The sequence below is a fragment of the Phascolarctos cinereus genome, unplaced genomic scaffold, assembly GCF_003287225.1.
Source record: "Phascolarctos cinereus isolate Bilbo 61053 unplaced genomic scaffold, phaCin_HiC Scaffold_4;HRSCAF=312, whole genome shotgun sequence".
In the NCBI taxonomy this organism is placed as follows: domain Eukaryota; kingdom Metazoa; phylum Chordata; class Mammalia; order Diprotodontia; family Phascolarctidae; genus Phascolarctos; species Phascolarctos cinereus.
Genome location: NW_027555847.1, coordinates 53489831 through 53516947, shown reverse-complemented (window position 1 = coordinate 53516947; position 27117 = coordinate 53489831). Strand labels below are relative to the sequence as shown.

General features: G+C 40.7%; 1 protein-coding gene across 12 annotated transcripts in view; it reads right to left on the bottom strand.

The window, feature by feature from the left end:
* The window catches only part of ATP2B2 (ATPase plasma membrane Ca2+ transporting 2), a 404797-nt gene that overhangs the window by 57017 nt on the left and 320663 nt on the right, over positions 1 to 27117 (bottom strand). For all 12 annotated transcript variants that reach the window (XM_020981028.2, XM_078152198.1, XM_078152196.1 and 9 more), the window contains one exon: positions 26102 to 26344. In XM_020981028.2, coding sequence (XP_020836687.1) covers positions 26102 to 26344 — 243 coding nt within the window. The remainder of the gene's footprint in view (positions 1 to 26101; positions 26345 to 27117) is intronic.

Below are 27117 nucleotides of genomic sequence, written 5' to 3'. Positions count from 1 at the left end.
GAAGACTGAGCCATCATGCTCCACAATCCCCCATAATGACCATGTAATGGTGTGATGTTCATTAACTTAATCTTCAACTTTCACATCACAAGGTTTTGCTGAATTTGCTCTTGATCCCGTTGAGAGCTAGGACTACAGATTCCCCATTCATGCTCTGTGACCCTTGACTTCTGCATTTAACAGCACTGAGCACAGTGTCTGGCACATAGTAGGCACTTAACAAAAGTTTAATGATTGATTGACTAATAAGGGTAAATTATTTCACTATCTAAAGTTTTGTTTAAAAAAAATTAATGTGGATCTTCTGGGGGCTCCCAGTGCCAGAACCACAACTAGCGACTTCGATAAACTGAGTAAATAAGGAAACCATTTAAAATGTGTCCTGGGAGCCCAAGAGGCCACTGGCATGTGTGTGTGTGTGTGTGTGTGTGTGTATGTGTATATCTATAGCAGGGTAGAATCAAGAAGCTTGAGCCAGCCTAGGGAGGGCTCACCTGGGGTATGTGGGAGTTCCTTATTTCAACTAATCACTCTTGCCAGTTGGGTGCCAAAGTCAGTTATTTCTATGTTGCTACAATATTGCAAGTGATCATCCCCACCCCCCAAATATCAACACTCCAGGACAAAGTGCTGATTGCTCCACTCCAGAAGTGGCTCTTCCCATCACTGAACAGGCCATTCATAAATCAGACATCGTGACACAAAGGCCAGACAAGCCACAAATGTGGATTTTCCATTTAAATGGAAAATCATAAATTTAATGTAAATGGAAATTTAAATTCCAATTTAATTTCCAATTTAAATGGAAATCGTAAAGACATTGGGTACCTTAAATGAAATTGTAAGGGACAAGTGAACATCTTTGAGAAGATTTTCAAACCATCCTATAAACAACTAATATCTACATAGCACTTCAAAGTTTGCAAAGACCTCACACATATTATTTCATTCATTCTTCACAACAGCCCTGGGAGGTTGATGCTTTTATTATCCTTACTTTAAAGAATAAGAACCTTCTTGGGCTGAGAATTCAGTGACTTTCCCAGGGTTACTCATTTAGTGTATATCAGACTTGGGATTTGTACTCAGGTCTCTCCTGACTCCCAGTCCAGTGATTTTCCCACTAAGCCATACTGCCTCTCAAGAAATAGCCTAAGCATCTCTCACAGCATCGATCCCACTTCCTGGAACTGAAGTTGATGGAAATTCACAAGTGCTGAGTGCTTAATATCATGTAATGAATACAGGGAAGATGATCAGGAGACATTAATTTGCCTTTAACTTCCAAGGCACCTCTTATCAAATCTCTTCCCCTCTCTGACCTCTATTTCCTCATCTGTAAAATGGGAGTTTGAACTAGATACCCTGTACATCTCTTTAACATTCTGGGGCTTCAGGAAGACTTCTCATTCACATGGCCAACATTATCTAGGCTGATTTTATTCTTTCATGGAGAAAAGAAAAATGAAAAAAAAAGTGACATCTCTCTCCATCACTTCCCTAATCAGAAAGCCATCTAATCATTGCAGGCTGAATAGCTGGGTGTAATTATGTAACAGAGCAGCATGACAATTCCCATCAAGCTGGGGAAGTTAAGACAGCAGCAATGATGTGGCTGAGTGAACACAGACTCATGCTGCTTGCAGCTCACATGGTAAGAAACAAGAAAGCAAACTCTATGGAAATCAGAAGCTTACTCTATGTTCCAGCAGACTGATTATGCCAACAGCCTAAGTCATGCATGAAGAATCATCTCCAACGTGAATCCTGGGAGCCCCTGCTCCCACACTCTTTCCTTCTCTTTGACAATAACTACATCTGATTTTTGGCTGCATCCAAACCTCAGCTGCCTGCATTCAGCTCCATCACTTCCATGGGCTGTGTCTTTTATCAAGTCAGTGGTGAGGAGGAATCTCTCCTTAGACCTTTCTGACCTCTAGTATTACAAGTACTTTTGGGGACTTTGCTCCCACTGCTGTAGGGAAAGCCCAATGAGGAACCTCTTTCTACCATGGTACCTGTAGTAGTAGTAGTAGCAGCAGCAGCAGTAGTAGTAGCAGTAGTTATAGAGTAGTAGTAGAAATAGAAGTAATAGTATAGTAGCAGAAATAGAAGTAATTAGTAGTAGTAGTAGTGGTGGTAGTGGTGATAGTAGTGGTGGCAGTGGGGGGGGTAATTTTTATTGTTATAGCAGATTCATTTATATACTATTCTAAGGTTTCCAATGGGCTTTATATTTAGGGTCACATCTGATCCTCACAACTACCTTGGGAGGTAGCCACTACAGGTATTATTAACCCCTTTTTACGGATTAGAAACAATGGAAGCTCATTGAGGTTAAGAGACCTGTTCCCCATGAAAAAAACAGTCAGGATTTAAACCCAAGCCTCCCATGATGCCACAGTCAGTGTTTAATTCTAATCTCCCTGTTGTTTTTTGCTGGTAGCTACCTCAGCCCATAAAACCTTGGATGTGACAGACTGGTGATTCTCATTTCCATATTTGGAAAGCTTATGGAATCATCAATAACAAGGTTTAGATCATTTCACCCAAAAGGAATCACAACTTATTCAGAGAAAGCTGACATGGTTTTACTAAAGGGACATTGTGACTCAGTTGCTTACTTGTGTTCTTTGGGCCGGTAGGCTGGGAAGGGAAGTAAGGACATATTTGACGCAAGTAAAATAGTAGACATAATTTATTTAAGGCTTCAGAACAGCCTTTAGCTGTCCAGGCTCTCAGCTGTGCAGCAGCTGCTAAGCAAGGGGAATAGGGTGGAGGGAAAGTGTATGTCTAGCTTCCAGAAGATGACAGTCTTGAACAGATTACACAGGTGAGACCAAATGTCAGACTTGGGCACTTTATAATTTGCCTCCCTCTACCATGATATTTTCCCTGACATTCTCCGTAGAGACCTAGTTTTCTTGTTCTGGAGATTCTGCTTTGGGACCCAGTGGGCCAGGACTTCTGTTTAACCCTCTAACACTCTGTAGTGACCTTTATTTCACAGAGGAATTCTGGGGGGAAAGCTTATATTAGATTGTAAGCTCCTTGAGGGCAGGGACTATCTTTTGCATCTTTTGGTATCCTCAGAGCTTAGCACAGTGCCTGGCACATAGTAGGGGGTTAACAAATATTTATTGACTATCTCCCTGATGAGATCTTAATCTGGATAGTTTCTTCTCTCCTTCCCCTCCTCCACTCCTAGATATGCTCTCTTCCTTTGGGTCAGTCAGCTTTTGAACATTTGTGGCTTATGTTGAACCTCACTCCCTCACTCCTTCACTACCCATGGGAGGGGCCAGGGATTTACTAAGCTCCACACTGGGACCTTGGAAATGAAGTCTTTCACTTGGTCTCTGGGTTTTCAGCATCTTCCCATGCTGCTAAAATAATCTTCCCACTGAACCAATCCCTGTCACTCCCTCACTTAAAAATCACACTAATTCTTCAATTACTTTAGGAGAAAATACGAATTTCTCAAGCCTGGCATCTAAAAGGCCTCTAAATTAGCCTCAACCTCACTGCTCACTCAGCCTAATTTCATAGTATCTTCATAAATTTCACAGTCCAGCCAAAATGTGCTAGCAGGTATTCCTCAAATATCATATTTCAACACATGCCTCTGCACTGATATAACCTTTCCTAGGGACCTGGAATCTTTTATCTTGAAAGTGGAGTATACAATCCCTTGGGGGGGGGGGGTTGACATCTGGGACCTTAGAAAAGACCTATCTAAACACCTCCCCTACCTAGCTGCTGACATGGAGAATTTTGCTGTCATTCTTTTATTAGGGGGAAGTTTCCATACCAAGAGTTCCCTCACAGACAAAAATGAGAGGTCTTTCACGTACTGATATCCCAATCAAACAACATACATATCTGCTGGTCTTCATGTGCATGGAAAACCAAAGACTGTAAGCTCAGGGTGACCCTACCCACTCTGACCACACTGCTTTCTAGAGCCCAAGTTCTTGTAGGAAGAGGCTACTTATCTCCAGCAGCACACCCAGCTGGGAATTTCAAATGGCCCTTTTGCATTGAGATCCTCAGGTGCAACCTCACCAGAGTCAGGGGAGGGGAAGAAAATGGAATTGGGGCACTTAAAGAAAAGCAGGGGTATGCTGGTAAATATTTAACAACCAGCTCTCCTAAAAAGTTGTAAAAAGGAACAACATGCTTTTATTAACATTTTCTCCATCATTTTCTTAAGTGTAGTCAATCAACAGAACAAAAAAAAAATCAAGCCTTGATTTGTAGCCCTTGATGATTTCTGAGGTATAATTGTTCACGCTGAAAATTTTACATTCTCTCAAGTCAGTTCAAGCTGACTCCAGCATGCCGCTGCTTAAATATCTCCTTAAAAAGCCCACCTGACCACTGGATATCTTGTGGTTTCTGCAAACCATGCTATTTCCACACATTCAAAAACACTGCTTCCCATACTTTCTATCACAGACACCCAGGAGCCAGCTTCCCCATTACCTTCTCTATTAATTTCCCACATCAATAAGACTTGGACACTTTTTTTTCGTAGTTCAGATGGTAATAAATAATTGCAGGCAATGACACACCCTTTTACCTTCCACACATAGCTGTTTGCCTTTCAAGTTGGAGTCCCGAGAGTCCAATAAAGTTCAATAACAGGGACGGACTCTCAAAAGCCCAGAGCTGACTTACAGGGCAATTGTGAAGCAGGCGAAGGCTTTCTTTGGGTTTGGTAGCAGAGTCGTGGGAAGGGTTGTAAAATCGCCCCTCTGAGTCAGGTTAGGGGGCGAGTCTTCAACCCCTCCCAAGATCCCACACCAGTAGCTGGAGCCTTGAGTCAAGGTAACGTGGTAGGAGGGGTTGACCAACGTCCTCTTCACCGTGAGAATAGCAGTGCAGGGGATCTTGGATACCAGAGTGAGGAGAAGCTCCCAGCGGATAAAACTTTTAAGTTCAAGCCTCCACCTGGGTTTGAGAGGCCTCAAGAAGAGAAGAAGGTGCAGGAGTCAGCAGTATACCCCTCCCGGAAGAACCCTAAAGATACAAAGGAATGTATTGGAGTGGCCGTTAACACAGATGAGCCCTTTGGTATAGGGACAAGAAGCATAGCTGGTCATAAAGAAAATCAGAGGGGCCTAGACAGGGGTGCACCAAGGAGTGCAGGGACACTGGCTCAGGAGAAGTCAGTGGACTAGCACTGACTCAGTAGGAAAAGGTGTACATGGTGAGGCAGGGTCACCCTCCTCCTCTGGTCTCTGGAAAGAGAGTGGAATGATGAGTCTTAAAGGCAGGCATAATCACATGCCCCAATCAGGAAGATAGGACTCTTGATATGTGGAGGAGAGACAGTAGCTATTGTCAATAACTCTAAGGAGGACACCAAACTCTTGACCTTTCCAAGGCTGCCTATACAAAGGTAGAGAGAATCTGGACCGTTGGGCTATTGTTTATGCTGGCCCAATTGTACTGTGAGAGTCGAGGTATAGTTTTATTAGGTACTTGGAAGGCTTTGCATGTATCTCCGTATTTGTGAGAACCTGATCTAGTGCCTTGTGTGCTAGGACAAAGTACAAATTGCCTGGCCTTTGGGGCACAGAGTATACAAGAGGTCAAGGCACTAAGAAGGAGACAATTGGGCTAGGTTGCCAATTGCTTCTGAATTTTCTGAATCTTTCCCCATTTTCTTAGGCATGTCCATACCATAGGTCAAGGGACCTTGGCAGGCAGCAGTTGAGGGGCTCTGGCAAAAACCCCATTTAAACCTTAGCACCTCCATGGAACGTTTCCTGAACATCCCTCTGAATTCTCACTGTGCGCCTGTCCTTCACAAGATCACAGAACTGAGCTCGCAGGACCTTAGAGATCATCTACTCCAAGCCCCCCTGTTTTACACATTAGGAAAAGGAGGCCCAGGGAGGATTTGCCCAAGGTCCCAAAAGTATGATATCCTAGTGCATCAAATCCATGTTCTCCCTCTCCATCCATTGATTCACCAAAGTTTATCATTGCAACCGACCACAGAGACCATCTAAGTCAAACCCTTCGTTTTATTGATGTGCAAACTGAAGTCTAGAGAAAGTGAATGATTTGTCCTGAGCCACAGCTTGTTAGTGTCTGAGCCGAGATTTGAGCCTAGGCCTTCCGTCTGCCACGTGATTGTTTTATAGGCTTTGCAGAGACAGAAGCTGAGAGGGGAACACTGTCAGACTGAAGTAGGCTGGCCTGCCATGTTCATCATTCACTCATCTCGCATTGGACCTTCTCCAACAGTGCTGGGTCTCCTAAGGGAGATAGGAGGAGGGGGGCCTGCATTTGGGATCCTAGGAGAAATTGCCTTAGGTTAAGAGGTGAAGGCTTCTGCTTGGCTTCCAAGGCCCTGCCCACCTGGCATTTTGTCCATAGGTGTAACACATGTTCTCTTATTGTTTCAGTAATTTGATTGTTCCTTGATGATTTGTGTCTTGAATGTCTTCTATATCCCCACAAGTAAACAGCACAAGGCTCCATTAAATTCAAATTAATTCATTTCAAGCATTTATTAATTGTCCAGCCAGTGCCAGGCACTATGCCAGGCAGTGGGGATATGGAGACAAACACAATAGGGCCTGCCCTCAAGGAGCTTACATTCTACCAGAATTCACAGCACTCAGTGATAATAACAATAGCACAACATTTCTGTAACACTTTTAGAGTTTACAAATGACTCCCCTCCCACCCCCCGTAAACATGCTGAGAGATACAGGCAGTAGAAGACCCATTTCATAGATGAGAAAACTGAGGCACAAAGAGATTACAGGATTTTAGAGTTGGAAGGGACCTTAGAGCTCATCTAATCCAACTCGCTTGTTCTGTAGATGATGTTCAGGAAAAGGAAATGCCTTGACTGAGGTCATGCACATTTTGTGGAACAGAGACAGTAATCAAACTCAGGTTTAAAATCCCATGCCACTTTGAAAGTCACCTGGTTAGTAAGGGGCAGAGCTAAGACTTGAACTCTGATCTTTTGATTGCAAGTCCAGGAGACGCTCCATCATCATCATCATCATCATCATCATCATCATCATCATCATCATCAATCATCCACACCACCACCACCACCATCATCATCATCATTAACATATTCATGGGGTTTTTTTTTACTTATTTTTACTTATTTACTATTTTTACTTATTACTGGACCTGTGATCTCATCAATGTAGGGAGCTCCTGGTGAGAAACTTCATCTACCAGGACAGAAGGGTAACTACTCAGCCATTTATAGTCCTAATGAGTTGCCCAGGAACCAGGAGGTTAAGTGACTTACCTTGGATCACACTGTCAGTACATATCAAGAGGTAGTATTTGAACCAAGAGCATCTTGGTTCCAAGGCTGGCTCTCTATTCACTATGCCTCACTGCCTTGAAATCTAGGTCATCATCCTCAATAATAAAAACAAACAATTATAATAACTGCCATCTATATAATACTTCCAGATTTGAAGAGCACTTTACATATAATATCTCTGTAAGGTAGATGTTACCGGTATTATTATTCCTACTTCACAGATCAAAAACTGAGGCTTAGCAAGTTTGAGTGACCTGTCTATCCATGGGTGCACAAACAGATTTAATCTCAATTTTTCCTGCCTCCAAATCCATAATGCCGGGCCAGCTCTTACTATTATATGTTTACCATATATGTGTTGAACTGAATGAGGGACTAGGTGATTCTCCGATGCTAAGATTTTGAAGATTCCGAAGCCTGGTCCTTCAGCTTGCTTATCCTTCTCTGGTTATGCTGTGACATGATCGAAGCCATAAGGGACTCTTGTCAGCAACTGCTGAATGCAGTCTTAATCCAGACACTACTTCCTCACAGAGCTGCCCTCTGCTTGCTAAAAGAACCAGAGGTCATGTCCCAAGCCTTCTCAGAGATGCGTGATAGGGACTTTGGCTTAACTGTGCCTTTTGGGTTCTGGGGGCCTTTAATTAATTGGATGATTCAGGTCCCAAGAAAGAGTTCTGCCTGTGATGGACAGAAACAATTTCTCTTTTTATTAATTTTTAGTTTCTCAGCTCCTTTCTATCAGCCAGTTTTGTACCTCATTTTCTCATAACTCCTCACTTAGACTATGAATTCCTTATGGGCAGGAACAATGCTTTATATTCTCCTTTATCCTCTTTAGCAGCTCACACAAGACTGAGCCCATGGAATGGGTGGTACTGTGGTGAGAACACTTGCTCTGAAATTTGATGTGGGTTCAAATCTCACCTCTGATGCTTCACTAACTGGGTGATCTCAGTGTAGTCACAACCTCCTGGCCTAAGATTCCTCCATTTTCAAAATGATAGGGCTGGACTCAATGGCCCCTGAATTCCTATTTATCCCTAGACCTATAAGCCTTGGTCAAGAATAACATTTGGACATTTGAGAGGATTGTAAAGTCAACATAATTCAACATGTGAGATATCACAGCCAAGATAACTAATCCCGTCCCAAGGATATAGTGAAAGATATAGTTTTTAGAACTAAAGAGGTGATAGGCCCATTGTTTTCTGCCCTGGGAAGATCTGGAATATTGTTTCAGTTCTAGATAGCATATTTTAACAAGGACATTGATTAGTTGGGGTACATCTAGAGGAGGGGACTAAGATTGGCTCAGATGACTCTGAGTTCATGTCATATGAAGATCTATTGAAAGAAGCAGGAATGTTTAGCCTGGAGACGTGAAGATTTAGAAGGGACATCAAATGGCTATTACAAATGGTTAGACCTGGGGATCCTAGAAGAATGAGGGGCAGCAGGTGAACATATCAGAGACACAGATTTAGGCTCATTGTAAGGCAAAATCAGAGCAAGCTAAAATTGGAATGAGCTGCTTTGAAAGCCAATGGTCTCCCATTAACTGAAGGGTCTTCAAGTAAAGGCTAAATGACCACTTACCAAGATGCTTAGTAGGATTGAAATAAGCGACCTCTGAAATCCCTTCCAACTCGGACACCAGATGATTCTGAGTCACTCAACAAACATTCATTAAGTATCTGCTACAGATAGAGCATTTAACAGGAGGAAATACAAAGATATATAACATGTACCCTGCCATCAAGAAGTTCACAATCTAATAGGGAGAACAAGTAAACACATAACTTGCATAAATTAGATTATGTTAAATGCTCCACCTCAAGTTTAGCAAATAGGCAATGATGACAAAAGATGGGCATAGTCAATGTTGGAGGGGTTGTGGAAAGCTAGGCACATTAATACACCACTTGGAGAGCTGAGAATTAGTCCAACCATTCAGGAAAACACTTTGGGGTTACATAATGAAAGTGACCAAAATGCCCAGACTCTACGACTCCAAGACTCACTGGCATATACCACAAGGAGGTAAAAAAAAAAAATACGTACAGCGAAATATTTATAGCTGTACTTTTTGTAATAGCAAAGAACTGGAAATAAAGTGAATGCTCATTGACTGGAGAATGGCTAAGCGAGGTGGGGTGTGAATGAATGTAATGGAAGAGTACAATGCTGTAAGAAAGTATGAATATGAAGTATACAGAGAAGCATAGGAAGATAGATGAATTAATGCAAAGCGAAGGAAGCAAAACGAGGCAAACAATAGACACTATCACTACAGCAACATCAATGAAAAGAATAACAACCAGAAAAGGAACAGAATATTGTGCAAACACAATGACCAAGCTTGGATTCAAATAAGATATCTGAGAATGTATCTCCCACCCTTCTTTGTAGAGGTGGGAGACTGTGGGTGTGGAACACTGCATATCTGTCAGACTCCAGTGATGTGTTGCTTGGTTTTGTTGGTTAGCTTTGTTGTTACAAGGGATGGCTGCCTGGAGAAGGGGTAGAGGAATATATTTCAAAATGAAGGTGATATAAATGAATCACATTTTTTAAAAAAAGAATGTGAAAAGCGTACAAGACATGTATACTAAGCGTTATGACACCAGATGAGGAAGAAATCACTTCCAGCTGATGGAAGAGAGAAGTGGGAGGGTCAAAGAAGATTTCATAAACTACATTTGCCTTCGGCTACATCAAGTGTTACATAAAGAAGCCAGCCTCCACTTATCACATCCAAAGGAAGAACCAATAATAACAATAAAATAACTCACATTAACAGGGCACTGCCATTTATATATGACATGCTTTCCCCACAACAACCCTGTGAGGTAGGCGGTAAAAGCATTAGTTCGTTTTTACAAATAACACAGACAGCTCGCATTTGTGAGACCACTTTGAAAATTCACCATTTCCATCACAACAGCCTTTAGAAGTAGAGGACAGCTCCTATCTACCTTTTACTGCTGAGGACACTGAGGTGAATCAAGGCAAAGTGACTTGCCTGATGTAACATGACTTGGAGATGGCAGTGCCACAACTTAAACCCAAATCTTCTGGTTCCAATTCATGATTTCCCACCATATTATGTCATCTCCTCAGTTTCATAGCAATTACAACAACAGTTACCATTTATAATGTGCTTTATGTGGAGGTACTAATCATGTTCCACACCTCATTTTTAGAATCATCAAATTTCAGGGACTTGTCAACAAACAAGCAATTCAAGAAAACAAGCAGCAGCACCTACTATGTGTCAGGCACTGTGCTGGGTGTTGTCACCCCTGCATCCACCTGCTCCTCACCTCCCCTTGCCCAGCCCTATCTTGAGGCACATGATGTCACCAACCCAGACAATGAAATGAGGGAAGAAATGGAAGAATCTAACTTTTCAGGAAGTTATTATTTTAAGTTTATCCTGGAAAAGGAGTCTGGTGTGAATGGAAGGTGATGAGCTGGTGTTTCTGGAAGTGGACACCTGCATATTTTGCTCTTATCAGATCACTCTATGTCCTAAATCAAGCCCTGGTCCATTTTGGGAACCATTCTTGGCTTAGGAAAAATGCATTGGACTTTGAGTCAAATGACCTGGTATGTCTTTAAACCTTTAGAGACAACACTTAGAAATGTAATAGACTCAGAGGTAATCTGGTCCAATTCTCTTATTTTATAGCTCAAGAAACTGAGGTCCAGAGAGATGAAGTGACTTGTTCAAGGTCATAAAGGTGGTAAGTAACAGAAGCAAGATTCTACTATGACTCTGGCAGGTCTCTTCCTTGATCCTCAATATCCTCATCCATCAAATGGGAATAATAATACTCTTGCTACCTATCTCACTTGGTTACTGTAAAGCACTATATAAATATATTCTACTGTAATATTATCACCTTTAGAATAAAATGTGAGTCTCTGCAGTCACCCTAATTTTGACACACCAGTCTTCCCATTGACTAATAAGTTATTCACTGTAATTCTCCATTAGCCCAGGAATGAATGGTTGCCACAATGGGGATAGTCAAGGTTGGGTCACAAGAAAGGTACAGTTGAACTGCCTTGAAACATTCTATTTGATTCAAAGAAATACTAGTATCACTTGCCACCATGACTACGTCCATCTCTGCCCTATGTGAGTCCTTCCTGCCCATGCCCAAGTGCCACTTCCCCTGATGCCTTTCCTGGCTACTCCAGGTCCACAAGAATCTCTCCCACTGCAGAATTCCTATGGTAGTTACCATCTGGGAGCCCTCATCTTACAGTCTGTGGTGCCTGGTTGGCATCTCTTGGATTCTGGCACAGTGGATGGAGCACTGGGCCTGAGGGAAGACCTCAGTTCAAATCTGACTTCAGACACTTACTAGCTATGTGATCCTGGCCAAGTCATTTCACCTCTGTCTCAGTTTTCTTAACTGCAAAATGGGGGTGATAAAAGCACCTATCTCTCAGGGTTGTTGTGAGAATCAAATGAGATAATAATCATAAAGCACTTAGCATAGTTCCTAGTTCATAATAAGCATATTTAAGTGTCAGCTGCTGCTGCTGCTACTACTACTACTAACACTACTACTATTACTACTATTACTACTACTACTACTACTACTACACTACTTCTATTGGTACTGCTGCTACTGCTACTGCTACTACTGCTACTACTCCTACTACCACTAGTACTACTACTACTACTACAATGCTTAGCACAGTTCTTGGCACATAGTAAGCACAATATAAATGTTAGATCCTTCTCCTCCTTCTCCTCTTCCTATTAGAATGTTTAGCACAGTTCCTCACACATAGTAGGCACTTTGTAAATGCTTATTTCCTTCACTTCCCTATTCTCTTATTTTTATTTTGACTTCTCCCTAGCTGACTTGAAGGCAGGGACCAGAGCTGACATTTTGTCTATATCCACTATACCAGAGAATATAAAAGGATCACTAGATACTCAAACCAGAGCTAGAAGAGACCTTTGGGATCATATCATCCAACACTCTTATTTTCTAAGTGAAGCAACTCAGAACCAGAGAGGATTAATGATTTGTCAGAGGTCACACAGGTGGCAGAGCTGCAATTCAAACACTGGCCCTGAGACACCAAGTTCACCACTCTTTGCATGGTACCTCCCAGAGCCTCCAACCAACCCCTCATCTAACCCCTTCATTTTGCAGAAGAGTAAATTGAGTCACAGAGAAGCGAATAATTAACTACACAAGTTCACATAGCTACCTGTGGTAAACCAGGGCTCCCAATTCTCAGTCCATTAATGCCAGGCTTCTCTTCCCATTGTGGTAGCAAGGGGCCCCCTCATATAATAGTTTAAAGAATACAAAGTACTTCACCCACAAACCTTGGGTCCATGGTGCCCTTTTCTAGATAGATTTCTGGGGATCCATGAATTTAGATGAGAAAAAAATACTTTATTTTTACCAACCTCTAACCAAAATTTATCATTCCCTTTGATTATTTAAAAATATTATTCTAAGGGGCAGCTAGGTGGCACAGTGGATAGAGCACCAGCCCTGAATTCAGGAGGACCTGAGTTCAAATCCCACCTCAAATGCATAACACTTACTAGCTGTGTGACCCTGGGCAAGTCACTTAACCCCATTGCCTAGCCAAAAATAAATAAGTAAATAAATAGATGAAATAAAGATAAAAAATAAATAAACAAAAATATTATTCTGAGAAGGGATCCATAGGCTTCACCAGACTGCCACAGGAGTCCATCACACACAAAAAAGGGTTAAGAAAGAAACTGCCCTTGAGAGATAGTGTCACCATCACACCCATTTTAACAAATGTAGAAACTGAGGCCAAGAGAGGGTGACTTGCCCACAGTTGCACTGCTAGCTTTAGAGCCAGGCCTTCTGTCCTCCAGGCTACTGTTCTTTCCACTACTCTACATAGACTCTCAAAAGCTTCCAAAGCTTTTGAGACTGCAATTTAAAAAAAAAAATTCATTGACAGAAGCACCACTGAGTCAGAAGGATGTCTAATCTTGCACCAAAACACATTAGATTTCTAGTCCAGCATATTAAACATTTAGTTGTGATTACTGCCAATAATGGTGACTCCTATTTTTATAGTACCTTAAGGTTGAGCAAGCACTTACCTCACAAATAATTTTGTTGTTGTTATTGTTATTGTTATTGTCTCCATTTTGCAGGTGAAGAAACAGTCAGAGACTTGAAGTGACAGGCACATGGCTATCAATTGGTAAATGTTGGAACCAAGATATGAACCCAGATCTCCTGGCACCAAGTTCAGTGTTCTCTCCATTATACCACATTTCTTAGTATATTTCCCCATGTGTGGTATCTGATTAACAAATATTAATTGATTGATAGGCTAACGGATTGACATATTCACTTCCTTTGATGAGTGTGGACTTATTAAGGAAATACCTAGATCTAATTTGGTAGTATAGGTTCCCTCCACAAAAAGCAAAAAAGCCACTTGTCTGCTGCTGGTTTTTTGTTATGATAAAAGACTTCAATCTTCAATGTAATGTTATACTTAATAGAAAAGTTGACTAAATTTAGGATGTTTCTTCTTCACACTTCTATAAAATGAAGCCACAATGATACTTCTGCCTCTATCACCACATTGAGAACTGTTTCCTAAAAAAATCACATGGCATGATATAGTCCTATATGGGTTCTGCTTTTACCATTCTGAATATTGCCTGAGTGTCTGTTGGTAGAGATTGGGAATGTCAGGCATGGGATATGGATAGGAAGAGCCACAGGTCTCTGAGCCATAGGCATATAGCTTTTCTTCTCTGTTAGATACTACCACAAGAGGTAAGAATAAAGCCCCACTTTGTGGGTTTGGCCAGACCCAAGTCACTCTCCATTGTATAGTTCTATATTGGAATAAAATAAGTCACTGGTAGGTCATTCAACTCTCAATGAAAGGAGAGTTAAAAAATCAGATGGCAGGGGCAGCTAGGTGGCGCAGTGGATAGAGCACCGGCCCTGAAGTCAGGAGGACCTGAGTTCAAATCCAGCCTCAGACCAAACACCTGACACTAACTAGTTGTGTGACCCTGGGCAAGTCACTTAACCCCAATTGCCTAAAAAGACCAAAACCAAAACCAAAAAATCAGATGGCAGCATCACATGTAGTTACATCACTGAAATAAGAATTAGAATTCCAGAATTTTCAGAGGTAAATGGGACCTCACTGGCCATTAAGTCCAACTGCTCACTTAAAAATGAATTCCCTAAGCAAAGGAACCAACAGTCAGTCAGCCTTAACTTGAAGACTTCCATCAGTGATATAGTAATAGCAATAGCTAGTGTTTATATAGCACATGAAGGTTTGCAAAGTGTTTTACAAATGTTATCACATTCTATCCAATGAAATGGAGGCTATATTCTTTGCCAAAATCTTCTCAATTTCATGTAACAAAATTACCCATTTTATCTTTTGTATTCTCCTTTATCCTTTGCTTTATTAAGAATTTACTGCCTAGCCATTGCTCTGAAAGGTACTTGATCTGATTACTTTTTTTAATGATATGGTCTTTAATATTCAAATCCTATAACCATTTTGAGATCAGAAAGGGAAGGTCAACTGGGGAAACTTTTCTTAATGTAATATCTGATAAGAGTCTAATAGCCAAGATATATACACAGCTAATAGAAATATGTTAGAAATCCACTTTCCCTAATAGAGTCAAAGGACACACACAAAATAGTTCTCAAAAGAAGAATTGGAAACTATTAATAATCATATGAATGTTCTGGATAATTAACAAAAGATAAATGAAAATCAAAACAGTTGTGAGTTTTACCTCATTCCCGACAAATGGGGAAAGATGACAAATGATGGAAATAGTCAAGGCTGGAGGGATTGTGGAAAGATAGGCACACTGATGCACTATTGGTGGAGTTCTGAATTAGTATTAGAAAACAATCTGTAATTAACCAAAGAAAGTGACTAAAATGTTCATACCCTTTTACCCAGGGATTCCACAACTGGGCATAAAGCTAAGGAGGTCAATTATAAAAAGAAAGGCTTCATATACACTGAAATATTGATAGCAGCACTTTTGGTAATAGTAAAGAAATAGAAGCAAAGTTGATGTCCATTGACTGGTGAATAACTAAACAAGTTGCATGACTGCAATAGGATATTTACTATATTGTAAGAAATAATGAATACGATAAATCCAAAACAATATGTAATGACTTTCATGAGCTGATGCGTATCAATGTAAACATAGCAAGGAAAAGAATATACATAATGATTATAGCCAAATAAATGAAAATAACAATGACAACAAAAAGATTGAAATTGGATGCTGTAGAAACTATGATGACAAAGTTTGGCCCCAAAGAAGAGATATGAAAAGGCATTTCTTTCCTGTCTTTGCAGAAGCAGGAGTTTGGAACACTATAGAAAATGTCAGACTTTCTGAAAGTGTTGGTTAATTTTGTTGAATTTTCTAAAAAAAAAAAATTCATTGTTGAAAGGGTGAGAATCAAAAAGAGTGAGGGAGTGAGGACACATTAGGAAATTTAGTGGGTGAAAAAACAAACTCTACCCAGGAATTTATTTTTGTAAAAGAAAAGGAACCTATCAGCTCCTTTAAGGTAGTCCATTCTACTTTTTTGAATAGCAATAACTGTTAGGAAATTGGTCAAAATTGTCAGAAGCCTTGGGTTTGATTTCAGGCTCTACTAGTTCTTAATTGTGAGACCTTGGGTATGTCATTTAACCTCTTTGGGTCTCAGTTTCCTCATATATAAAATGAGAAAGTAAGACTAGACAATACCCCTGAGGTCTTCCAACTCTCGATCTATGATCCTGTGATTCTATAACTGTTTTAGAACCTTAGTTGTCTCGTCTGTGAAATAGGGTTAATAATTAATGTCTTACTACTTTGTTGTTGTTGTTGCCATTTTTCAGTCATGTCCAACTCTTTATGACCCTATTTGGGGTTTTCTTGGCAAAGATACTGGAGTGGTTTGCCATTTCCTCCTCCAGATCATTTTATAGATGAGGAAACTGAGTGAAACAGGGGCAAGTGACTTGTCCAGGGTCACACAACTAATAAGAGTCTGAGGACAGACTTGAACTCATGAAGAAGAGTCTTCCTGAATCAAGGCCTGATGCTCTATCTGTTCAGCCACCTAGCTGCCCCTGTACTACTTACCTCACAGGTTTCTTATGAGAAAGGAACTTTAAAAAATGTAAAGTGTTTTAGAATGAGTTATTGTTATCATCATCATTATCCTCATGGTTATTATTGGTGTGGGTGTTGACGTTAGTGGTGACAATCACAACAATCTGGGATTGAGTTCCCAAGAATTCCAACAAGACTGGAGCCCGTTTAGAAAATAGAACAAAATCAGGATTCTAAGAGTAGAGGAGATCAGAGTGAAGGTTGACTTATTTTAGATTAAATACATAACTGTTTTGTTTTTGTTTATGTTTTCTTTTCAGGAAAGACAAAATCCTAATTAAAATGTAAACCATCTGCAAGAATTAATAGCTTGAAAACTATGAGGGACTGGTTAGTGACCACCAGAGAGCCTTCTCTCTCCCTGATGCTTCATTGATGTTTCCTGTGGTACCAGAGATATTCATCTTCCCTGCCTCTACTCAACTGGACTAGAGATAAGGGGTGGGGGAGAACAAAAAATCCTCCTACATCTACAAAGCATTTAATTAAGCCTTCCTCTCATTCACTCATCTAGAATGTCACTTTATTTATCCTGTTACCTGCAGTAAAAATCAAATCATCTTACTACCTTTGTGACCAAAGGCAAGTCATGTAACCACCCTTAGTTTCCTCATCCATAAAATGAGGTTGTGCTGGTTGTTCTCTAAGCTTGCTTCCAGTTCTAAATCTCTGATCCAAAGGTCCTATGATTAGATAATTTCAAAAGTACCTTCCAGTTCTCAACCTTATGATTTTAGTCTTGGCTCTGTCATTTACTATACGACTATAAATAAGGTGTTTAATTTCTCTGGGCCTTCAGTTTCTTCACCTGTGAAACAGAAATAACAATTAGCTGTTCTATTTTTAAATTTTTTTTTTTAATTTTTAGGCAATTGGGGTTAAGTGACTTTCCCAGGGTCACACACAGCTAGTAAGTGCCAAGTGTTTGGTCTGAGGTCAGATTTGAACTCAGGTCTTCCTGACTTCAGGGCCAGTGCTTTATCCACTGTACCACCTAGCTGCCCCATGATTAGTTGTTCTGTCAAGGTCACTTGGTTGTAGTGAATCTCAATGGTGATGACTATTGGGGAAGTCCTTTAAATGGGAAAGCAGATGAAGTCACATAAGAGGCAGAGTGGCATTGCCAACATGATTATTGCTCCAGGCCTGTCTGTGTTCTCTCTCTCCCTCTCCTTCTCCTTCTCCCTCTCTCCCCCTCCCATCCTCTCATCAAACAGGCAAATTAGGAGCTGTACTTGTATATCTATATCTTAAGAGATATTGTTAAGTCATTCAACAGCCAACCAGTCAGCAAGTGTTTATTAAGGGCTATGTTCCAGGCACTGTGTCCAACACAGAAGATATAAAGAAAGGCAAAAACATGGCCCTGTGGCAGAGCTGTGTGGGAGAAAATTCAGGCATAGGGGAAAGCCAGCGTTAAGGCACAGAACTGAAAGATAGAGTATCATGTGTGGAGAATAATAGAAAGCCATTGTTTGTGGATCTTAGAGCATGTGGAAGGGAATTCTGGGTGATAAGGCTGGAAAAGTAAGAAGGGACCAAGTCATGAAGGGCTTTGAAAGACAAAGAGGATTTTATATTTGAGTCTGGAGGATTAGGGAGCTACTGGAGTTTACGTGGGGTTGTGGTCATGACATAGCAGGACCTGCATTTTAGAAAGACCATGTTAGCAGCTGAGTGGAGAATGGCCTGAACAGAGAGACCAGTCAGAAGGCTGTTTTCATAGTCTAAACATGGGGTGTTATGGGCCTGCACCAGGGTGGTGTTTGTGTGAGTGGAAAAAAAAGAACATATTCAAGACATGTTATGAAAGTAGAAATGGCAAGACTTGACAACAGATTGGCTATTTAGGTTGTGTATGAGTGAGAAGTCTAAGATGACACCAAGATTGAGAACCTGGGTGATTGAGTGATGCCCTGGATAACAATAGGTTAATTGGAAGGGGGAGATAAGTTCTGTTTTAGACCTACTGAGTTTCAGGTATCTACAGGACATCTAGGTCAAGAGGCCAAGTGGTAACTGGTAAGATAAGACTAAAACTCAGAAGACTGGAACTGGCTATTCAGATCTAGGAATTATCTGCATAGAGATGATAATTGAATTTATCCATAAGAACTGATGAGTTCACCACATGAGAAAGTATAGAGGGAAACGGGAGAAGCACCAAGGACAGATCCTTTGGGATACTTACAGTTAATGAGCATGATTTGTAGAGGAAGACTGGGAAGGATCAATCAGACAGGTGAGAGGCAAACCAGGAGAGAGAGGTGTTGTGAAAACCTAGAAAGGACAGCCTATCCAGAAGAAGAGTTGGATTGACAGTGTCAAATACTGAAGAGGGGTCAAGAAGGATAAGGAAGGAGAAAAGGCAAATTATATCTGGCAATTAAGAGATCATTGGTAACTTTGGTATAACAGCTCTGCTGAATGGTGAGGTCCAAAGCCATATTACTCAGCATTTAGAATTAAATGAGAGGAAAGGAAGTAGAAGCATTGAGTGTAGATAGCTTTCTCAAAAAGTTTAGCTATGAAGGAGAGGAGCAATGTAACTTGATAGGTACCAGATAGAGATGGATGGGGAAGGAATATCTGTAGGTAGCAAGGAAGCTGTCAGTAAGTAGACAGAGGAGAGATTGAAGATTAGTGGGAGAGTAGGGAATGAAAGAAAGAGGAAATTTGGTGGAAAAGATTTCATGGAAGGGGATAACCTGTGCATGTCAAGGGGCTCACCTCAACAAGAAGGATCATCTCTTCTTATGAGACATAGGAGAAAGTCATAATTGAGGAAGTCATCTGAATGACATGAAATGAGCAGGTGAGAAGAGGCGCTCTCAGCAAGTGGCCATTTTTAAATAAATATGAGTAAAGTCCTCAGCTGAGGAGGGGGAGATGTGCTTAGGAGGTTTGAGGAGAGATGAAAGGATTTAGAGTGGCCTCTTCAGTGAGTGCGACAGCAAATTGATCAGTAAGGTGTAAAAATGTTGCCTTGGGGAAGTAAGGACCCAGTTGCACTGATGTAACCAAAGTTTGGTCAGCCAGTCAGCCAGTCAGCCTAGTTTCATGATTTTCTCCACCTCTAATGGGCAGCATGTGACTAAGAGTAAAATCAGCAGATGAAGAGAGTAATCCACAGTCGATGTTTGGCAAGGCATGATCTGCAATAGGATAAGGGGGCAAGGAACTCCAATGTAAAGAAGAGTATAAAGTTGAACTGACTGACCAGGGGATCAAGATACTGAAGGAAGGAGAGTGTGGCCAGTGTGGGGGTCACAGCCTGGGAAAAACTGAGGAGCAGAGGGATTAGAAGTGACAGTGAAGATGAAGAACAAAGTTAGGGCTCAAAACGCAGGGCGGAAATGGTTAAGAATTACAGCCTCAATTTAGAGAACTTATTTTTATCCATTTGCATGTTGGTATTGAAGTAAAAATGTCCTGATGGTTCAGGTGTTACTTTGTTCATTCATTTCACTTGTGTCCAACTCTTCATGACCCTATTTGAGGAAACTGAGAATACTTGATCAGCTTAGCCCATTATAGCTCAAAACTCCTGAGCTCCAGAGATCCAAGGCCTCCACCTCCCCAGCAGTAGGAATTACTGATGTGCACCCTCATATCTGGTTCAAACATGTGAGGGTTAAGTGAATTGCCCAGGGTCACACAGCTAATAAATGTCTGAAGCTAGATTTGAACTCAGGTTTGGTACTCTATCCATTAGCTGTCCCTCAGATGTTGTAGCTTTCATGAAATAACACTAGGCCTCTCTTTTGATCTAGTCATTTATTGGTTTGGTTTTTTTTTTGGTTTAGACAGTGGGGTTAAGTGACTTGCCCAGGGTCACACAGCTAGTGAGTGTTATGTGTTTGAGGTCAGATTTGAACTCAGGTCCTCCTGAATACAGGGCCGGTACTTTATGCACTGCGCCACCTAGCTGCCCTTGATCTAGTCATTTATTTAATAGTGGGGTTCATCTTAAATGGTGGAAAAAGCAAAGGATTCACAACTGTAAGATTCATTACTGTTCCTACACGTGACACTTCAGCTCTTTGCCTCAGTTACGTCCTCTGTAAAACAGATAATTGCTAAGGTATCTTACAACTCTAAAATCTATAAGCCACTTGTAAAGGACCTTGAAACTCATCCTCTGTGAAGAAGAATATATCACAACCATGAATCTCTTTGCCAAATAAGGCTGATGACAAAGTTGTTCATGGTCCCAGTGTGACAAGTGCTTGAACGAACACTACTACAAGAACATGCTAGTTCCCTATGTGGTGGTGGCTGAACCCAAAATATGTAGCTAATGAATGTTTTCCCATTCCTAAGACATATGCTGGCCAACCACAGCAATGCCTGACAACCTACCAAAGCGAGACTTTCAAAACAAGGAGCAATTAGGTCTGTTGAAGGTATGAGTTCTAGATTTTCATGATGGAAATGGTAGTCTTCAGCTCCCTGTTATTCAGCAGCTAAAACCTCTGTTGACACCTAGGTTGAGAGAGTTGTATAATGAAACAGGATCATATATCTAGAACCTAAAGGAACCACAAAACTCGTCTAGTTTAACTCCATTATTTCATGGGTTTGGAAACTGAAAGCCAGGGAGGATGAGTGACTTGCCCAGGTAGTCAGTATCAGAAGTGGGATTAGATAGCTGAGGTTTTCTGAAGGTTATCCTTTCATTTTTATAGATAAGGAAACTGAGGTCCAGGTAGGTTGGGTAACTTGTCAGGCTTTGAACCCAGGTTCTCTGACTCTGGAGCCAAAAGGTTTCCTAAAGGGCATCAGAACAACTCTTAGGTAGAAGAGACACTGGCTAAACTCTAGGAATGGTCAAAGCAGGCCATGCCCACCCTTGGAAAAGAGTGCTTAGAACTGTTTAGAATGGCAGGGTAATTCAAGTAGGATACTCAGTGTCTCTAAATTCGCATGTACACTCACTCCTTTTTCTTTTTAAGAAGACTGGGAATTCCTATCACGTTCAGGCTGGAAGGAGTTACGCACAGACATGGTCTCACCCTGATGAGCATGGGAGCTTGGACCTGCTCCATTTTCAACATAGGCTGGTTTGTCCTGCCTTAGGCAATGTGCTGGTCCCCATTCCCAGAGGCTCACCCTGGTTGTTCTGGGCATAGTGCACATATTTGATCAGCTTAGCCCACTATAGCTCAAAACTCCTGAGCTCCAGAGATCCAACACCTCCACCTCCCCAGCGGTAGGGATTACTGATGTACACCCTCATATCTAGTTCAAACACTAACTTAAAGAAGAGTCCTGATAATTCTATGTCTGAATCACAGGTCACACGGGTAGCAAGTATCAGATTTAGGATTTGAAACCCACTTCCTCTGCCCTTTTCACCACTCTTACTCAAGATTCTATCACAGAGCCTGATGCATTTATGTAGCTTATTTCATGCCCTGTTCTGTGGCTATGGCTCTTTGAAGGATTTCATAAACTATCTTTCTGAATAATGATAATAATAATTATTATTATTATTAACTGCAATAGCAGTTAATATATTGCCCTTTAAGGTTTGCAACATGATTTACATGCTCTATCTCATTAAATTCTCATAACAGCCAGGTAAGGTAGGTACCATTAATAACTCCATTTTACAAATGAAGAAGCTGAGGGGTTGAAAAAGATTAAAAGCAACTTGACCAGAGTCATGTGCCTGGTAAGTGTCTGAGGCAGGATTTAAACTCAGGTCTTTCTGACTCTAAGTCAGTTCCATCCTGGATCCTCTTCTCTTCTCTCCCAGCTCCCATCAGTTCAAATATATCTTCATGTAGATGGGGCTCAAATCTACCTATCCAGCCTTCATCTTACCCCTGAGATCCACTTCAGCATCTCTACATGTCTTCTGGACATCTCCATCCAAATGGCCTGTTAGTATCTCCAAAGGTAAGTTCAAAATTAAACTCGTTATCTTTCCGTTTTTTCCAGGCACATGTCAGCAGGGAGTTAAGAAGAGAGGGAAAGGTCCCATGCATACCAAAATATTTATAGCATCATTAACTAGGGTGGTACAAAATTTGAAACAATATGGGCAGACACCCTCTTATTAGGGAATGGCTGAAGACACTGCAATATATGAATAGAATGTAATAAAGTATCATATAAGGAATTCAGGGAAACTTGAAAAGACAGATGAACTGATGCAAGGTGAATAAAACAAACTAAGAGAACAAGATTCAAAATAATCAAAATAAAATACAGAAAGCAATATGTAGACATCAGAACTCAGTTCAGTGGAAAACCAGTCTTGATACCAGAGCACTGATAATGAAACCTATTTGCTTTTTCCAGACGGGGGGGCAATAGAGTGACTATACACAAATTCAGAATGCCAAGTATGGTATTAGGCATGGCTAAGGAGTTCATCTTTTCTGTTTAACTATTTACTTTGTGAAAAGGGACAATTCTATTGAGGACTAAGTAGATTATTAGGATATGACAGCAATGTAAAAATAATTAAAGCATCAATAAAACATTGCAGGAGACAACATAGTACAGTGAAAAGAGTTATTGGCTCTGGAGTCAGAAAACCTGGGTCGAATCCATCTTTTGATACATTGGCTATGTTACCTTGGATAATTCACTTACTCTTTCACCAGGTCTTATTCTCCTCTATATCCCTCCTCTATAAAATGAGGGATTTGGATTAGAATGTTTCTAAAGTTCCTCCCAGCCCTGTATTTATAATCCTATTATTTTAAAAAGAAAAACAAGCAAATCAGAGTATTATACTCTAGTGCTGATCTTGAAAGTTCCTTCTGTGAGTAATAGCCTAGGTATTTTTTTTTTGCCCACTTCAACATTACTGTCAAGAAAATTCAGTTTGGATTGATGATTTCAGTAACCAAATGCGAACAAAACACTGGCCAGATGGCTCTAACCTTTCCTTTAAACAGCCTTGTTCCTCTAAGCAACAAGCCATGCTGCTGGTTGCACAGACAACCTCAGAGCAAGAGAAGTAAGGCAAATACCTGCATTATGTAGTATAGGGAAAAAAAAAACCCTCTATTGGTCAAATGGTCAAATAACCAAATCATACTGCAATAATGACAAAAGTTCCACCACAACACATTGGTGCAGGGACTCCCTCCCTCCGCTGATGCAGATCTGATCATCTGTAGGTTAACCTCATCACGCCATAGTAAGGAGGGACCTTGCATTCTCAAAGGCTATAAAAGCATGTCAGGCTCTAACAAGCTAAAAAGACACTGGATATGGGCTTGCCAATGGGCACCAGCTCTGATGTCTGAGGACAAGTTGGGGTAAGTTTAGAAATATTCACCTGTAGTGGCATTGGCCACAAAATGATGAAGATTTTTTTCTTTCTTTTTCTCTTTCCTTTCCTTCTTTCCTTTCTTCCTTTCTTCTCTCCTTCTTCATTCTCTCATTCTTGCTCTTACCCTCCCTCTGTCTTTATTATAGCAATTTAAATAAGTCATAAATCATAGATTCTTAGAGATAGACAGGACATAGATGCTCTGTAAGGTTCTTTCCTGCTCTGCCATTCTCTGAGTTCTAAGTAACCTTAGTAACCATGGAATTCATCCCTCTCATTTTACAGATGAGAGAGCAGAGATCTCAAGAAGAAAAATGACTTTCCCAAGATCACATAATCTAACTGGTAGAAGTAAGACCCAAATTCAGATCTCTTGATTTCTAGCCCAGTATTATTTAATTGCATTAAAAAGCTAGGTAGCACAATGCATAGAGAGCTGGATTTGAATTCCAATTCTGCCTCAGAAACTTCTTAGATGTGTGACAAGTCACTTAGCCTCTCTCAGACTCTCCTCACCTGTAAAATAGGAATAATAATAGCACCTATCTCACAGCGTTGATGGGAAGATCAAAATGAGATAACATGTAAAGTGCTTTGCAAACCTCAAAGAATTATATAAATGTTAGTATTATTGTTAGTATTATTATTATTACTATTATCAGGCATTAAGATCCTTTAAAAAAATCACTCTAATTCTCCACACCATTTTGTGTGAATTGAATGCAATATTAATCATTCAAGATCTTACAAAGGGATTCTCATTTTGCTATTTATGTTTCCAAAATAGTCACAGTTTTAAAGCTGGAAGAGGCCCTAGAGATCATCTAGGTCAGAGGTGTCAAACTTGCAGGCCCATAGCCAGCCAGCAGAATTCCTTAGGAGTGGCCAAGAACCAAATTCAAATGCATTTGGGAAATTTTAAACAAAATAAATTAAAATATAATACAACACAGAAAATGTTAATTTGTGGTTTTCTAAATCCATATGCCATCCAGCATCCATTTCTCTTTGAGTTTGGTGCCAATGATGTACAGCAATCTGAGAGGTTCAATGACATTCCTAAAGCTAGTAAGTGGTAAAGTCAGGATTTTAAGTCCAGTCCTATAGCACTACCTCCAGGGTCAGTGGCTCTAGCCGGCAAAGACTGTTTTGGACTTAGCTATACAAAGATATTTAGGCTCCTACTATGATTGTTTTAGTAACCTGGACCTTGGCATTAGAGCTAAGAGGCACATGGCAGACCATCTGGTCCAACACACTTATTGAACAGATAAAGAAACTGAGGACATGACAGATAAAGTAAGTCACACTGCATCACTCAGCAAGTTAGACACAGAGCTGGGGCTTGACCTCAGGTCCTCTCACTTCTAGGCCATCCTATTCCATCATCTCCCTAATTCTGACTCCCCAGAAATGGCCCCAAAACTTCCTCAGGAAGTTCCTAGCCTACCACATCTTTAGGACAAAACCACAGAGGGTAATGATCTGCTTCAGCAGTTAGTAGAAATCCTTTTTTTTTTACTTCTAAAAATCACTTTTTCTTTTTCAATTCTGATTTTATAAAAGGCACCATCTTCTTGTCCCCTGCATTGCACCTTGGGTCCTTCCCTCATTAGCATTCTGTGCATACTATTGCTGACCTACTTTCTGATTTTCTTCCCAACCCTCAGCCCCAGGGGTGTGGGGAGGCTCTCCTCACAGTACAGTTGCCTCTCCTCCCCACATCAGTATCTGAAGAACACAAGGGATCATATAATTTTCAGTGACCCATTCAATCTCATTGCCTCTTTGTGCTGGCTTGATTTATGTTGTAATATGATTCTGAGAAGTGGCAATACCCAGAGTAGCGATGGGGGTGTCAAGGGGAAGGGAGACGGGATATCTGCCCCAGAAACTTGATTAGAAATCCTTCTTTGTGGTATAGCATAAGAAAAACATCTGGGAAAAAATGTGGAATACTCTACTCTTCACCCATATATTTTGTTTGCTTAATGCCAAACATCTGGATGTAAACATCTGAATGGTTGATCCTTCCTCACCCCCCAACTGTCGAGCCTAAGCACCAGCCATCACAGACAGAGCTGATGTTTCCCATTCTTATATGGAAGTATAATAAAGATGAATTTATCATGAAAGGAATGGTTTAATTAGATGCCGAAAAATCTTTTTAGTATCTCTTGGCCAGTGGTAAGATGTTTTAAGATGGATCATGTTTCAAAATGTGCCCAGTGATTGTCATGCACTGGGCATCATTGACTGCTATGACGGACAGTCAGCAGCCACTTACCAGAATCTTTGTGGTATAAGCACTGTTGATGGCGATGGCATTCACCAGCAGCTCCAGGGTTTGGGAGTTGATGGCGCTGGGTGCTGGAATCTCCTTGTAGTGGACATCCCCAATGTATGCCTGCACAACAGTCATCCGGTTGGTGGTAAGTGTCCCCGTCTTGTCAGAGCAGATAGCTGTTGCGTTGCCCATTGTCTCACAGGCGTCCAAGTGGCGTACAAGGTTGTTGTCCTTCATCATTTTCTGAGAGAGAGAAAGAGAAGGAAAAACATAGCCTGCTCACAACTGGCTTTGGCCAAGTGGCAGGAGCTTTAGTGAAGAAATGACTTCCATCACAGCAATGTGAAGGGAAGGGGCCCATATTCTAAGAATTATGACTAATCGATCAAGTGGTTTTATGATGAATTGGTCTGTTTTCTTTCAATGTGTAAAACCTTGTGGAAAGGGACATTATTATTAGCCTCAAACATGATTGGCTGGTTTGTTTACCAGTTCTACCACTTCCTCCATTCCCATCTTCCCAAATACTTGGGGGCCCTCAACCTATCAACACATTGGAAGTAAATAAAAATTAAAATCTTATGAGACTGCTAGAATTGTGTATAGGATCTGGACAAGTGGGCACATAATAACTTATAAATCTATCATGAGTAAGGTACCAGTTTGTACCCTGGAGTTGATAGCACTTTTAATCTTGTTCTAAATGGCATCTTTTCTTAATAATTATTAAACAAGGATAGAAATTAGATACATTAGTATTAGTTATATTATGCTATTCGTTTAATATTTTACATTTTCACTTTTTGTTGGGAGAAAACAATATTTTTTATTATCTCCTCTTGGTGAGAGCCTGTCTTTTGAGTTCAGACAGCTATTTACAAACAGCCCTACCTACTGGATGGCAGATTCTAGAACTCCAGAGATAGTGCACATGAGGAAATAATTAGCCTCTAGAAGGCTACATGTTCAAGCCTATTAAAGAGAAAGCAAATACTATACTGTCTGACAATGAAAAA